Consider the following 16,282-nt stretch of genomic DNA (forward strand, 5'->3'; position numbering starts at 1 on the left):
GATCTCTAATTTTTAGTGGTAGTTATCCTGGTTTTTATGGAGACAGGACCTGTCTTTTCGAATTTAACCCTTGTTGGGCCTTGCAGCCAGTTATCTATTCTGACCTGAGGGCTCTGCCCAGTTCCCTGCTCATTGACCAAGCAGAGGTGGTTTGGTTGGCGTGGTGAGAGTCCAGTAGTGTGAACAAACCCTTAGCTCCTCCACTGCCCCTCCTGATTCTCCTTCATGAACCATGCAGATTTCTCTCATCACCAAGAACCACAGTTTTACAGTATTAAAAACACCTTAAACATATAATAGAAGGTAACTTTCACATAAAAAGAAATAAATCATTCACTCGGAAAAATAAAGATCTCATTTAAAAGAACTTGCTTTTGGGGTCTGATAGAGCGTCTCCATTTGGGAAGTGCTGCTATGTCTCTTCCAGTAGCCTTCAAAAATTATGTCTGGACAAGTAAACCAAAACCAAATATACTGAAAGGATCTGCAGCTTTGAGTCACTCTTTCCCCCGTTTCAAAACAGGGCTTGGAGATCTAAGGTAAACAGATTAAAGAAGAGAGAAGAAATTCTTCATACATATACCTTATAAAACATACGTTAACCTGCATAGAATATTCTATCTTAAGGTGATTTAAAACTTGTAAAAATGTTACTGGGAAAATTTTTCCAAACAAAATTGAAAGGATAGCTCTCTAACTTAAACAAATTACAAAAGTCCAGTTATTTATCTCCATACCTAAGTGACAAGGCCTTTTACCCTTGGCATACATACAAAATTAAAACAAGAAAATTGGGGCTTCCCTGGTGGCGCAGCGGTTGAGAGTCCACCTGCCGATGCAGGGGACACAGGTTCGTGCCCCGGTCCGGGAAGATCCCACATGCCGTGGAGCGGCTGGGCCCGTGAGCCATGGCCGCTGAGCCTGCGCGTCCGGAGCCTGTGCTCCGCAACAGGAGAGGCCACAACAGTGAGAGGCCCGCGTACGGGGGGTGGGGGGAAGAAAAAAAAGAAAGAAAATCTAATTTAGTAGAATTTACATTATTTTTCTACCCTGTTATATAATTATTTCTCATATGTATTTAGTCTAGAAAGGAAATCATAAAAATGCAAGAACAAGCTACAAATTACAATTAGAATTTAGAAGGGCTTTAAGAGTGTTGTTTTAAAAATATACTTGTTTTCTACTTTCGGATCATAGATGCTTTGTAAACCACTCCTGTCAGCTTCACTGGGGGTGCTTCCCGTGAAGATCATTTTATTTCACAATTACTACTCATATCTGGCTCAGTTCATGAGAAACCAAGATTTTGGTTAAAATGACATTACTAAAGAAGATGACAGTTTCCAAAATCTTTAATATTTTGAGAGGAAAGTTCACACAAAAAGAAGCAACTTCAGTTGTTTCAGGTCAATTCACAATTCACCTAACAAGACTAGCTTTTCTTTTTTCTTTATTTTATTGAAGTATAGTTGATTTACGATGTTGTGTTAGTTTCAGGTATACAGCAAAGTGATTCAGTTATATATATATGTATTCTTTTCATATTCTATTCCATTATGGTTTATCAAGACTGAGCTTTTAAAAGTCACTCAATTTTTAAACCATAACGTCTTTTTTCTTATGGAATGACTTCTATAGAGTGACTTCCATTATGCTCCTAAAAAAAAATATAGCAGTCACCACTATAATTTCCACAAAACACATTAAATGTATTGACACAATAATTAGTAAAGTATGTTATCCACATTTCTATATCATAAAAGTCCTTTTAATAAGTCTCACGTAATACCAGTGAAAAATCATGTTGTATTCCTCAAAGCTATAGAAAAACACTTGGCAACGTTTGATTATAAACTGGAGATTTAAGTGATCAAGTTTGACTTACAATAGGGTTGTTCCTTTCTTATTTTAAACCATTTTTATGGTGGAAATAACCAAAATCTGACTTTTCCCTTGTACTGTAAAACAGTTTTTAGAAGTGACTCATCAAATAATAGTGCCAACAATTTCAGCACGTAATATTTAGAACAAAATAGAGGATTTTTTTTTTTAGATAACAGAAATGACTGGGATATTTAATATACAAAAGCTAACAAAGCAGGCAATGAATTTCTTTAACCAAACTTCAACTGCAATAGAAAGAAACTTTTGGGGTAATTCCTACCTTTAGAAATATTCCAGAGAACCAAACTGTTGCTGTATTTACCACAAGGGTGATTTAGGTTCCATCTGATAGCCTTTCTCCTCTACCAGGAATAAAACTGCCTTTCTGAAGAAAGCGAGTTAACAACAAAGCTCATGTTGCCGGAGCAAGCCTGAATTTCTAGCAAATGGGATGAAGCTATTTGCATTTGTTGGTTGCGGGGGGGGGGGGGGGGGGGGGGGTTAAGAGGGCTGCTAAAGTAATTCGCATATTGTCTGTGGGCTGTATAGACAGTGATCATCAGTCACCTGCTCAAACTTCCTTCACTCCTGCCTTCAGAAAAGAACCAAAGGTTACCCTGGGTCAGAGAATCTGGAAACAAATGAGAAGACATGCAAAAATCTAACTGCCAACTCACTGCGTATGTAGACAAAGTTATTCCCGCTGGACCACATGTCCTAAAAACCAAGACACTTTAATAGTCTCAAGAGAACTTGTTAAAATATATCACAGAACCGAAACAAGAAAGAAGCTTCAGGCTCTGCTTGCAATTACTGCAGTATTTAGCTGAAAACAGAAAAAGGACATTTGTTTTTTTCTTCAAGATACTTCTTTGCATCATAATAGCTGTCTCATTTGCACAAGCAAAACATTTGTTCCAAGCTGTACGTATGAAAAAGAAAATATCAGCTGTTGAAAATTTCTTGGCTTTTGAGTGAATAATTTGGGTTGATAGCATTTCTACCTATTTCTTTTATACCAAACAGGAAAAGTACTAAATATACTAAGCATTATTAGTCTGTATTTTATTTTGAGCTACATTAAGGGCAAAAATCTAAACAAATACTCGAATTTTTATTCAGAACCTTTCGGATGGGACTGATACACCTTGAACTTTTTACAGCCTTAATTTTATGTACCTCTGCTACTTTTGACCCACTATAACAGAGAGAGAGGAAAAGTGCTGCTTTATGTGGTGTTTACTGAACACACACAGTCATATAAAAAGAGGGAAAAATTTGGTAAAGGTATGTCTGAAAAACTATAAAATCTTAATTTTAAAATTTAAAGAGGTGAAGCACAAGTTATAGAAACCACATACTCCTCTGGTTACCCAAACAAAGAGCAAAAGCAACCATAATTTCTGGTTTTGTTTTTTAAAAAAATGAGAATGAGATGGCGGTGGGGAGCAGGGCTATTTCTTGTTTGCACATGGAAACTTTGAAATATTTCTCAAAAGACTAACTCTGAAAAAGAATATATATATGTATAACTGAGCCACTTTGCTGTATAGCAGAAATTAACACATTATAAATCAACTATACTTCAATAAAACTTTAAAAAGACTAACTTTTAAATAGTTCCAAAGGAAAATGTTACATAGGAGAAAATAAGACTACAATATAAAATGACTAATTACATTTTTTTAAAGATCAAAAGTTTAGATTTTAAAACCCACTCCCTTAAAATTTTAATTAAAAGCTAAACCATACACTTGTGCGCGCAGACACGATGTAAAATAAACCACCATTCAAAGAAGCAGCTAACAGTGCCCAGGATAATTATATTTAAAACCTATTTTTCACTTTAATCTTAAGAAGAAAGTTCCTATTCATACAATTTATGTCTGAATTACCAACAAAGAAAATCTAATATGCCAGTTCTATCAATTATTCATAATCAGAAATGTTTTACAAAGTTGTGAAGGAAATGTCATGTCACCATTGAGTTCCACCTGGAAATTAAAGCTGTTTCCATGAGAGGCAGGTGGTGGGGGACCCAAATAAATTGAAGGATTTTTATCAAGAGAAGAGTTAAAATGATCACTGCCAGGATATGGTGCCACTAGACAGGAATGCTTGGCTACACCTTTCTGATTCTAGGTTTTCCCCTCCTTTGCATTTCGCTTTGGACCAGAGGAATTCCTCTATACCCTTGGGATCCTGCAACTTTATACTCTAAGCATCTGGAAGCTTGCTGCCCTCTTTCTTGGTTTGTATGGTCACAAATGCTTAAATTAGACTACAAGACGACACTTCACACTAGTATGGGTCATTAATTTGTAATCAATGATGCATAAATCTGAAACTACGTTAAATAAAACTAATTCATTAATGTTTCAGAAATTATATAAATTTAAAGTTTAATTTATATAGTTAACTTTAAAAGTATTTAAGTACCTTTAAAGCCAGGTAGAATGGTTTATAATATAGCTATATTTATAAAACAAAACAAAAACCTTTGAATATCCCACAATATTAGAAAAAAATTAACACTGGGTCAAATTTTTAAAAGAATCCTCTGCTTCTGAATTTCCCCAATTTCTCAGAAGACTAAAAACCTACATTTATTGTGTTTATAAAACAAAATAGTAACCTATTTGTTTACAAACTTTCCCAAATAAAGACAGGGAAAAGAAAAGTTTTTTTAAAAAATCATACATAGCCTTTAAAATAACAGGTGTCCCAGTTCTGATGCTAAGTTGCTGGATTCCAAGTCTTGTCCTTCATGTATTAAACATGTGGACTTTAATGAAATGACTGGCTATAAATCCCTATGACTGTATATGCCAGAGACAAAGGAAGGGCAATATGAGAAGAAACCAATAGTTAACCAATAGTTTACTGGGCATTCCTAAATTTCTATCATTTATTTAGAGAGAACTAAGTATGAGATACAAAGGGAGGGGGAAAAATCGAAACAGAGAACAGCAAGATCAAATAAATTTTGCAAGAAAAAATCTACAATGAACTTTGTTTTAGTTTACTTGACTCAGCCTTAAGTTGCCAAGGACACAGCAGCATACATAGTTCTTTCCTCTTTCTCACCAGACACCCTGTGCAGGTCTCTAGAATAAATCTGATGAGCTGTGACAGCACCAACCAGAAGTAAAGAGCTTTGAAAGACTGTAGAGTCATTAACAAGAGCCAAGAAAGGAAAATCTAAATAAACGAGGAAAAAAAGCCACTCAGCTTGCTTTATTTTCTATTGAAGGTATGTTTCTCAGTGGATTTTTATACCAATGATAGGCCTATAAGAACTTAGCTGTTTCTGATTATAGAAGTGTTAACACCAGCAGAAAAACTGTTAGAAAAAGTTTTAAAGTAAATTAAACCTTATTACTATTCTTGAAAGGAAAACCAGTAAAGCTTAAATAAGGTTTTTAATGTAAAGTCAAATAAAGTAGCACTCATGGAAGCCTCACTACATTTCTTTAAGAAACTATGCTAGTGAGTTGTCTTTAGTCATTAATTATTTGAAAAGGTTTTATGTGCTGCAGTCTAAAAAAAAAAAAATTGGAAAAGCAATTAAACAAAGGTCAAAAAATGAACATTTCCAATGTGTTCAAGAAATACTCAAAACAAATGAAAAAATAGATTTTTTAAATTCATAAAATTCAATTGATTTAATATTATTTGTGCCTTTTGAAATTAAACTCTAAGGCCCTTGAATTATTTAATATTCAAGTCAAAAAATTTAATATTTCTGTACATTTTCCTAAAAGGCCATAAATAACATTAAAAAGCAAATGACCAAGAAAAGGTTTTTACTTTTATGACAAAGGGTTGATATGTGCAATAAATGAAGCACTCAAACAAATCAACAATGAAAGGAACACTCTAAGAAAAAAATGGGAGAAGACAATTAGGAACATGATAAAGGAATATTAATGGCCAAAATACATGGAAAGAAAAAGATTCAACCTCACTAGTAATCTAAGAAATGAAAATTTTTAAAATAACATTTTTTAAATTAGCAAAACTAAGAAGATAATGCCCAAAGTTGACCAGAGAAGAAAAAAACATTTTCACCCACCACTGAGGGGGAGTGGAAGTGAGTATAGCTTTCTGAATGACAATTTGTCAGCCTTAGAAACGTAGCCTCTGACACAGCAAACTTATTCTATGTAGATAATTAGAAAGGTATGCAAAGATATATCCTTCATATCATCTAGTTTAATAACATAAATGTTGAAACATTCTAAATGCCAAACAAAATAGATGTTTGGTTAAATAAATTATGGTATAGCCATATGATGGAGTAAAAAACAAAACTGAATTTGTAAGGATATATTTCACATAGGAATACAGTCACAAGACAGCATGAAAAAGTAGACAAGAAAGTGGAATATGAAGGATAATCTGTCTTCAAACTGAAACTGTTAATTAAAGATACAAATGTAACATACCAATACATTCTTGTTTAAAAAAAAAGGCCACAGATAAAAGCAAAAGTCCCCATTACCACTTCCTTTACCACCCTATACCCCTTTTCAGAAATTATCACTATGACACAGATTTGATATACTGTATAGCCTTTCAGATCTTTTCTGTGTATTTATATACATATATCTACAGTTAAATATAGAAATACATAACTACTTGTTTTCTCTTAACTTAATAGTATTATATTGTATGTATGGGGGGGTTGTTTTTTTCAATTAATACATCTTGGAGAGTTTTCTTTCTTAGTAAACAGGAACACTTTCATTCTTCTAAACTGTTCTATACGATTTTAAAAAATAAATACACCATAACTTAACATTTTTCTACTGATTTGGCTGTGTGCGTGTTCTTAAGGTGCATGTGTGAAACAAAAAGAAAAAAAGGCACTATGAACCCAAATATAGATAAAACTGTTTGCCATGGTTATCTCTGCACGCTTTTCTCAACTTTTTCCTTTGAACATTACTTTTCCTATTAGAGTAAAATGAGTTAAAACTAATAAAAAATAATTTTAAAATATTTGGCTTTCAAGAATATATCACATTATATCTAAGAAATGATACTTATATATTATAGCTGCCATTTAATGAATGATATATTGGCTAAAGTAAATGTTTTCTCTACTCAAAAAGAGTATTTCACCTAGTGTAAGAGCAAGTACAGTACTAACCCTATTAATCTCTCTGCAATTAATAAGCAATGCTTGAAAAAAATCAAAATGAATCATATATGCAACGTTAAGTATCAACTAACAATCTTTAACCATACTTTTCCCAGAATCCTAAGGTTCTTCTGGGGACTTCTGTGAATCTTTACAAATCAGAATGTGGCACCAGTGGGCACATCTTTGTTTCTACTCTACTGTTTCCAAATTCTACCTTGTCATGGGTTGATTTATTTGTATTCAAAAAGTAGTCATAAATGATACTACAAAGCTAAGGTAACCAAAACAGCAATGGCAGGGCACAAAAACAGACACACACCAATGGAACAAAATAGAGAGCCCAGAAATAAACCTACACACCTACGGTCAATTAATCTATGACAAAGGAGGCAAGAACATACAATGGAGAAAAGTCTCTTCAACAAGTGGTGCTGGGAAAGCTGGACATCTACATGTAAATCAATGAAATTAGAACACTCCCTCAAACCATATACAAAAATAAACTCAAAATGGTTTAAAGACCTAAATATAAGACATGACACCACAAAACTCCTACAACAGAAGATGGGCAAACATTCTCTGACATTAATTGTAGCAATATTTTCTCAGATCAGTCTCCCAAAGCAAAAGAAATAAAAGAAAAATAAACAAATGGGACCTAATCAAACTTAAAAGCTTTTGCACAGCGAATGTAACCATCAACAAAACAAAAAGACAACCTACAAAATGGGAGAAAATATTTGCAAATGATGCCACCAACAAGGGGTTAAGATCCAAAACAAACAAAGAACTCATGCACTGAACATCAAAAAAACAAACAACCCAATCAAAAAATGGGCGGAAGACTTAAATAGACATTTCTCCAAACAAGACATACAGATGGCCAACAGGCATACGAAAAGATGTTGAACACTGCTGATTATTAATGAAATGAAAATCAAAACCACAATGAGGTATTGTCTCACACCAGTCAGAATGGCTATCATCAAAAAGTCTATAGGGACTTCCCTAGTGGTGCAACTGGTTAAGAATCCGCCTGCCAATGGAGGGAACACGGGTTCGATCACTGGTCTCCCACGTCCAGGAGGCTGCCACATGCTGTGGAGCAAGTAAACCCCTGCGCCACAACTACTGAGCCTGTGCTCTAGAGCCCATGAGCCACAACTACTGAGCCCACTTGCCACAACTACTGAAGCCCACGTGCTCTAGAGCCCGTGCTATGCAACAAGAGAAGCCCACGCACCGCAATGAAGAGTAGCCCCCACGTGCCGCAACTAGAGAAAGCCCGTGAGCAGCAACGAAGACCCAACATAGCCAAAACTTAATTAATTTTAAAATCTATTTTTAAAAGTCTACAAATAATAAATGCTGAAGAGGGTGTGGAGAAAAGAGAACCCTCCTACACTGTTGGTGGGAATGTAGATTAGTGCAGCCACTATAGAAAATAGTATGGAGGTTCCTTTAAAAACTAAAAATAGAGCTACCATATGATCCAGCAATCCCACTCCTGGGCATATATCCGGAAAAGATGAAAACTCTTAATTCGAAAAGATACATGCACCCCAATGGCAGCACTATTTACAATAGCCAAGACATAGAAACAATCCAAGTGCCCACCAACAGACAACTGGCTTAAGAAGATGTGGCATATATATATATATATATATATATATATATATATATATATATAAAAAATATTACTCAGCCATTAAAAAGAATGAAATACTGCCATTTGCAGCAACATGGATGGACCTAGAGATTATCATACTAAGTAAGTCAGACAGAGAAAGACAAAAATTGTATGCTATCCCTTATATGTGGAATCTAAAAAATAATACAAATGCATCTATATACAAAACAGAATACAGACTCACAGACATAGAAAACTCATGGTTACTAAAGGGGAAAAGGGGGGAGGGATAAATTAGGAGTACAGGATTAAGAGATACAAACTATTATATATAAAACAGATAAGCAACAAAGATTTATTGTATAGCACATGGAACTATATTCAATATCTTTTAATAACCTATAATGGAAAACAATCTGAAAAAATATATATATATAACTGAATCACTTTGCTGTACATCCAAAACTAACACAGTATTGTATATCAACTGTACTTCAATTTTTTTTAAAGTACAAAAACAAAATGAAAAAAAAAGTAGTCATAAAAAATGCTTCACAATGTCAAATTACTTGTGGCATTTGAAATCCTTAATAATGATAAAACAGTTAAATTATAATATCCAACATTTAAAAATTTTCAAAATGAAAGTAAACAACTTATCATTTGTATCTGTGTGGTTTTGCCAAGATTCAACAAAACCCACACCTAGAATTATCAGAGTGAAAATAAAAAACATCAAAGATGACATGAAAATATTAAAGTAGCTAGAGGGAAAAAAATGACATTACAGTCAGAGGAAAAATAGAATGACAGCTGAACTGTCAACAGCAATGAAAATCAAAAGGCAAAATAATGATACCTTCAATGTGCTGAAAGAAAACAGCTGTCAACTTAGAATTCTACACCCAGAAAAAATGTCTTTCAAGGAAGGAGGTGAAATAATGACATATTCAGATGAACATAAACTGAGAAAGCATGCCACTAGCAGACATTCACTAAAGGAAATTCTCAAGGATCTACCTCAGGCAGCAGAAAATTAATCCCAGATGAAAGGGATTAAGGAGGATTCCTACTAAGAAGGAATAAAGAGCAAAGAACATGTTGAATATGTTGGTGAATATCAACAAATATTGATTACTTAAACAATAATAGTAATAGTTTATAAGATTACAAAAATATATAATTAAAATATACAACAGTAATAACATGAATTTGAAGGGAGTAAATAGGTAGAGTATTCTAAGTTCCTTTTATTGTCTTAGTGCAGAAGAAAGATATTAATTTCAGACTTCCTTGAAGAAAGCATGTTAAAATTCCTAGAGCATTAAAAGAACGGAAAATACAGTGTATAACTTCCCAACAAGAGGAGAACAAATAGAATAAGAAAAAATAATCCAAAAAAGGATAAGAAAGGAAAACAAAACAAAGAAAAGGCAAGACAAATAAAAAGCACAAAATAAGATAGCATATTGAAAACCCGATATATCTGTGATTACAATAAATAGAAATAGATTAAAAGCTCCAGTCAGACTGGATGACTGGCAAAAAAATAAAAATCCGACTATTTGCAAGAAACGCATCTCTTTAGATTAGGATAGATAAAGGCTGAACATTAGAAAGAGAAAGAGAGAGAATAAGAACACCAACCAAATAAAAGCTGGTATAACAACAACAACAAAAAGCTGGTATAGCTACATTAATACAAGATAAAAGCAGACTTTAAGCTAAAAAAACATAAAGAGGATTACTACAGAAGGTTCAATGGACCAGAAACTTATGAGAGAATTCAAATTTGTACACACCTGATAATGGAGCCAGAAAACAGATAGAGCATAATGTAAATACTAGAAGAACTACAAGGAAAAACAGACCCATAATCATAATGGAACCTATAGGGGAAAAACAATTCGAATAAAAGCAAACTTCTCATCAGAAACCATGGAAGCCAGAAGGAAGTTGCACAACATTTTTAAAGTGCTGAAAGAAAACAACTGCCAACCTGGAATTCTATATCCAGCAACCACCTTTCAAGAATGAAGGGGAAATAAAGACATTCTTAGATGAATTTGTTGCCAGCCAACATACCCTAAAAGAATGACTAAAAGAAGTTCTCTGAACAGAAAAAAAAAAATGATAAAAGGAGAAATCTTTGAAAACCAGGAAAGAAGAACGAACAACTGAAAGGACAAAACTGTGCATAAATACAATAGATTTTCCTTCTCTTCTTGAGTTTTCTAAATTATGTTTTATGATTGAAGCCAAAATTATCACACTATATAATGCCACTCTCAATGAATATAGAGGAAATATTTAAGACAACTATAAATGGTAGAGGGTAAAGGAATATAAATTGAGGTAAAGGTTCTAAATTTCACATTAACTGGTGAACTGTCTAGTGGGGTAAAGGACAGAGGAGGCATATTTCAGAAAGTATTGAAGTCACTTTTTTTTTTTTTTTTTTTGCGGTACGCAGGCCTCTCACTGTTGTGGCCTCTCCCGTTGCGGAGCACAGGCTCCGGACGCGCAGGCTCAGCGGCCATGGCTCATGGGCCAAGCCGCTCCACGGCACGTGGGATCTTCCCGGACCGGGGCACGAACCCGTGTCCCCTGCATCGGCAGGCGGAACTCTCAACCACTGCGCCACCAGGGAAGCCCTGAAATCACTTTTTTAAAAACACTTTGCATCTCCTATTTACTCCTCAATTTTCTAAATCTGGTTTTTCAAAGAAGTCTAGCAACCATGCTTTTACTTAAGACCACTAATGAGCCCTCTCTCTTGAGTTTTATGCTGCATTTGATAGTGCTGAATACTTATTTGCTTAAAATCTTTCCTCTCCTGTTGTTGGGGGAATCAACCTAGTGCTTTTCCTACATTTATATACTTTTTCCTCACTGTCCTAAATTGAATTCTATCATCTACCCATCTCTTTTTTTTTTTTTTTTGCGGTATGTGGGCCTCTCACTGTTGTGGCCTCTCCCACTGCAGAGCACAGGCTCCAGACGCGCAGGCCCAGCGGCCATGGCTCACGGGCCCAGCCGCATCCGCGGCATGTGGGATCTTCCCGGCCCGGGGCACGAACCAGTGTCCCCTGCATCAGCAGGCGGACTCTCAACTACTGCGCCACCAGGGAAGCCCTACCCATCTCTTATTCTTGTGTTTCTCAAAGTTCAAACCATGTACAGTGGAAACACCTGAGCCCCACTCCGGACCTACTGATTCAGAACCCCTAGATGTGAGCATCAGGATATCAGCCTTTTAACAAGCTCTCCCAGGTGATTCCAGTGTGAGAATTATTGTTTTAAATGTTGATGCACAAGGTTCTGTGGTTGATCCACCTTCACCTGTTACACATGTATAAATAAAATCACACCCACTGCTATCAACAGGATGTGTAAGCTGCCCACCTCCACACCAACTCCCCCGCCAGCACCTATAATCCCACCTGACACAAAACGTATTTATTTGAATGAACGTGATGATTCTCAAACCTGCTTTGTCAACCAAGACCTCACTCTTTTAGGCTTCATACCTGCATGTACATCCATCCAATGGACATGTCTACCTAGATGTCCTAAATTACCCTGAATCAGTTAAGATTAAATTCAGCTAACAGTAACAGAAAAGCCTAAAACAGTGGTTTATATAACACAGAAATTTTTCTCTCTCAAATAATAGTCTGGAATAGGCCAGTATAAAAATTCTGCTCCACAAAGTTCTCAGGGACTCTGGCTCCTTTCTGCTTTCCACTTCGAAATGCCTAGAATGTGGTCCCCATTTCATAATCCAAGATAGAGCTCCATCCAAAACAACCACATTCCTAGCAGCAGGACAGAAGCAAGAAGAAGGAAGAGAGAATGGTACATTCGCTTCTCTGTAACACACTACCTGTGCTTTTATCCCACTGACAAGGACTTAAGTCTCACAGCTGTAACTAACTGCTAAAAAGGCTGGAAATCTAGTCTTTATGTCAGGCAGCCAAACTGCGTTATTAAGGAAAAATATAGGGAGACCAGATACTCAAGGACAATATCATTCTGGGCTACACATTCCAAAGTTACCATGTCCCAAATTGAACTCACCAGTTTTCAGAACACACTGTGCAATTTCACACCTTTGTGATGTGTCCACCCTACCTTTATCTCCATTCTGCCTGGCAAACTCCTTCTCCTCTCTTAATACTCACATCATGTGTCTTTTTGTGAAGCTTTCCTTTACCCGACCACCCTTCCGCCAGCCTAAACAGACCGGAGGTCTTTTGGGCACCTTCATATCTAGCATACATCTCTAGTTTTACACTGCTAATTCTGTACTGTATTTTTTTTTAAAGTCTATCCCTCCATTCATCCCTCTCCCACTAGAAGGTAAACTTCTTGAGGGCAGAGACTATGCCTTACTTTATTTATTTATTTCTTGGCCACACCACAGGGCTTGTGGGATCTTAGTTCCCTGACCAGGGATTGAACCCGTACCCCCTGCTGTGGAAACATGGAGTCCTAATCACTGGACCGGGAGGGGATTCCCATGTCTTATTTTAGTATCATATGCACATAAATCTGTATCACACTAAATTTTACAAAAATCAACCATTAACATCTCTTTCCTAAAATTATGGCAGCAGGGAACCAAAGAGGTACCTAACAAAAAGATCATCATGGTATGTAGTATTGTAGTATAATGGGATGTGTTAAAGTTCCAAATTACAGAATATTCTAATAGTAGTTACAAGAATAATATGGCTATGTGCTCATACCTAGCCACTGCCCTCCTCCACCACACTACCTACTCATTTGCTACACCCATCTTTTTTTTCTGGTATAAATAAATAAACTTAGTGGGGTAAATTTTAAGTATGTTTACATTTGATTCCACTTATAAGTTTACATTTAACTTAGGCCAAATGATTGCATTCTGTGCTTAGACTCCACTTAAATCTCAGCAGTTATTCCATCACAGAAGACCAGGTTAGGCATGTCTACGTCCTTGGAAGAGTCAAGCAAGAAGCTTCAATATTTTGATGACTTTTCTTTGAAAGAAAATATCCAGACTAGATGACACTATATTCAACTTAGGAAGCGCAGCATTACAACTGATAAACACATGACGGAAATAACATACTGATCTATGATGGCTTCCACAGTCAAAAATTTTTACGGACATGTAGATTTTACTTAACACTATCAAAGTATCAATTTAACTTGAAAAAACAACCAAAATCATGTAAAACATGTATATAACACTTGTTATGCCCAACCTTTAAAAAACTATCTTCAAGATACAAACAATGGAATGCCATGTGTAATTTTAAATAGAATATCAACTATAAAGGTACCTGAGCACCCCAAAATGTTTCTAGCAGCAAGGCTTCAATAGTCTAAGTGTGACTTGTAGCTTTGTCCATATTCCCCAGTGTGGACTGTCAATTCAGACCACGATGTTGTGTTGGCCCTCAAAAATTCTAATTGTAAACTTTTACCTCCAGTTCTCTAACCTGGACAGTACCCTTGCTGTTCTGCCTGATGCTCCTCAGTTGGACATGAAATCCTACTCTCAATGCCAAGAGCAGTTAGATCTAACTTCAAGAAAATAAAAGAACATGTATTAGTTAGTTATTATCTTACCATAAGTTCCTGGTGGTTGTAATACATCTCCTGTCAGGCGACACCACCCAACTGGGAAAATATCTCGACAATCATACTTGCACCAATAATCAAAAGCTCCACTCCAGCCATCGAATGTGATATAAACTTCATCTCCTTTAACATTTCCAATAGTTGCAGGGCAGATCAGATAAGGGTTCTTTCTGTCTATAGCTTCAAGTTTCATTCCCACTTTAAAATTATTTAGAGGTGGCTTTGGTGGTTCCTACCAAAACATTAAAAAAAGTTTTCATTGTTAAAATGTATTAAGAAGCATTTGCTCAATTGTATTCTTACAACCTTCAGCAATCAAAAATTAAGCTTCATGTTTATCAATTAAATACAGGAAGAAACAGTTCTCACAGATTCCTCTGAAACTCTGCTCTACAATATCTCACTTACTCTGGAGCAGAGCCAAGAACCTAGAAGAAAACAAAACCAGCCTGATAGTAATTCATTCATTCATTCACTCAAGAAGTATGTATTATATACTATGTACCAGGAATTTAGCATTCGTAAGTGAACAAAAATATCAAGATCCCTGTTCTGGTGGAGCTTATATTCTAGTAGTGGTGGTAGCAGGGGTAGGGGAGCCAGATAGGATGAAGGGGAGGAAGCAATAACAAGAAATTTTAAAAGAGAGTCAAACAAACCTAAAAATATAAAAATTATAGGGTATTTTGAAAGATAGTAAGTCCAAAGAGAAGGAACAGCAGCAGGTAATATCTAAAAAAAACCTCAAAGTATAAAATGCAGATACAAGAACATGAAAGTCACACAAGTCTGGGGTCATTTATGATAAGCAATCCAGAAACAAATATTTAAAAGTATTCCTTAAGGACTTCCCTGGTGGTCCAGTGGTTAAGAATCCACCTTCCAATGCAAGGGACACGGGTTCGATCCCTGGTCAGGGCACTAAGACCCCACATGCCGCGGGGCTTGCCCTGCTCTACAGCCCACGTGCCACAATTAGAGACAAGCCCACACGCCACAAGGAAGAGCCCGCATGCCGCAATGAAAGATCCCACATGCCACAACTAAGACCTGACAGCAGCCGAATAAATAAATAAATGTTAAATAAAAATAAAAGTATTCCTTAGTTACAGAAAGTTAAAGCATGCAAATGCTAACAGGATTCTTAGAAAGACCAAGTGCTATGTTAAAAGCAACATCTTTTTTTTTTTTCAATTTGCTTTTTATCCTAGTAAATGGCACCATCAGCAATCCAATCACCCAAGCCAGAAACGTGGAAATGGTCCTAGACCTGTGGTTCTCAGCCTGACTGAACATTAGAATCACCTGGAGCCACACTGCCAGCGCTACTGATTAAATCAGTCTAGGTGGGGCCCAGGGCATGTTTTAATTGCCCAGATCCAACGCTGAGAACCACTACCCTAGATGCATCCTTTCCCCCTAACACAATCAAAGACCACAACCTGCCAATTCCACCCCCTAGATCTTTAGAATAACGATATTGAAAGTTAAACCTTCAGGGGACTTCCCTGGTGGTGCAGTGGTTAAGAATCCGCCTGCCAATGCAGGGGACATGGGTTCGAGCCCTGGTCCAGGAAGATCCCACATGCCACGGAGCAACTAAGCCCACGCGCCACAACTACTGAAGCCCGCACTCTAGAGCCCGAGAGCCACAACAAGAGAAGCCACCGCAGTGAGAAGCCTGTGCACCGCAACTAGAGAAAGCTTACGCCCAGCAACGAAGACCCAACGCAGCCGTAAATAAATAAATAAATAAATAAGTTAACCTTAAGGAGTGCTTATTTTATATATATATATATATATATATAAAAAAATATAAAAGGTAACCTTCAATTGTTTAGTATATGCCAGGCACAGTTTAAATATTTCCCACATATTAATTTAATTCTCACAACAATCCTATGAAGTCAGTGCAATTATTATACCCATTTTACAGATAAAACTGATGCACAGTGGCCTAAGACTATACCATAAGTATCAGAGCTAGA

General features: G+C 36.1%; 1 protein-coding gene across 1 annotated transcript in view; it reads right to left on the reverse strand.

Annotated features, from left to right (window-relative positions):
- SCML2 (Scm polycomb group protein like 2) overlaps positions 1–16,282 on the reverse strand; it is a gene marked incomplete at its 3' end in the record, with an annotated part of 66,340 nt that overhangs the window by 28,382 nt on the left and 21,676 nt on the right. Inside the window, exon 6 of the mRNA XM_082864111.1 lies at positions 14,283–14,526. Coding sequence (XP_082720237.1) covers positions 14,283–14,526 — 244 coding nt within the window. The remainder of the gene's footprint in view (positions 1–14,282; positions 14,527–16,282) is intronic.

The sequence above is a fragment of the Leucopleurus acutus genome (assembly GCF_964270905.1).
Source record: "Leucopleurus acutus genome assembly, chromosome: X".
Lineage (NCBI taxonomy): Eukaryota > Metazoa > Chordata > Mammalia > Artiodactyla > Delphinidae > Leucopleurus > Leucopleurus acutus.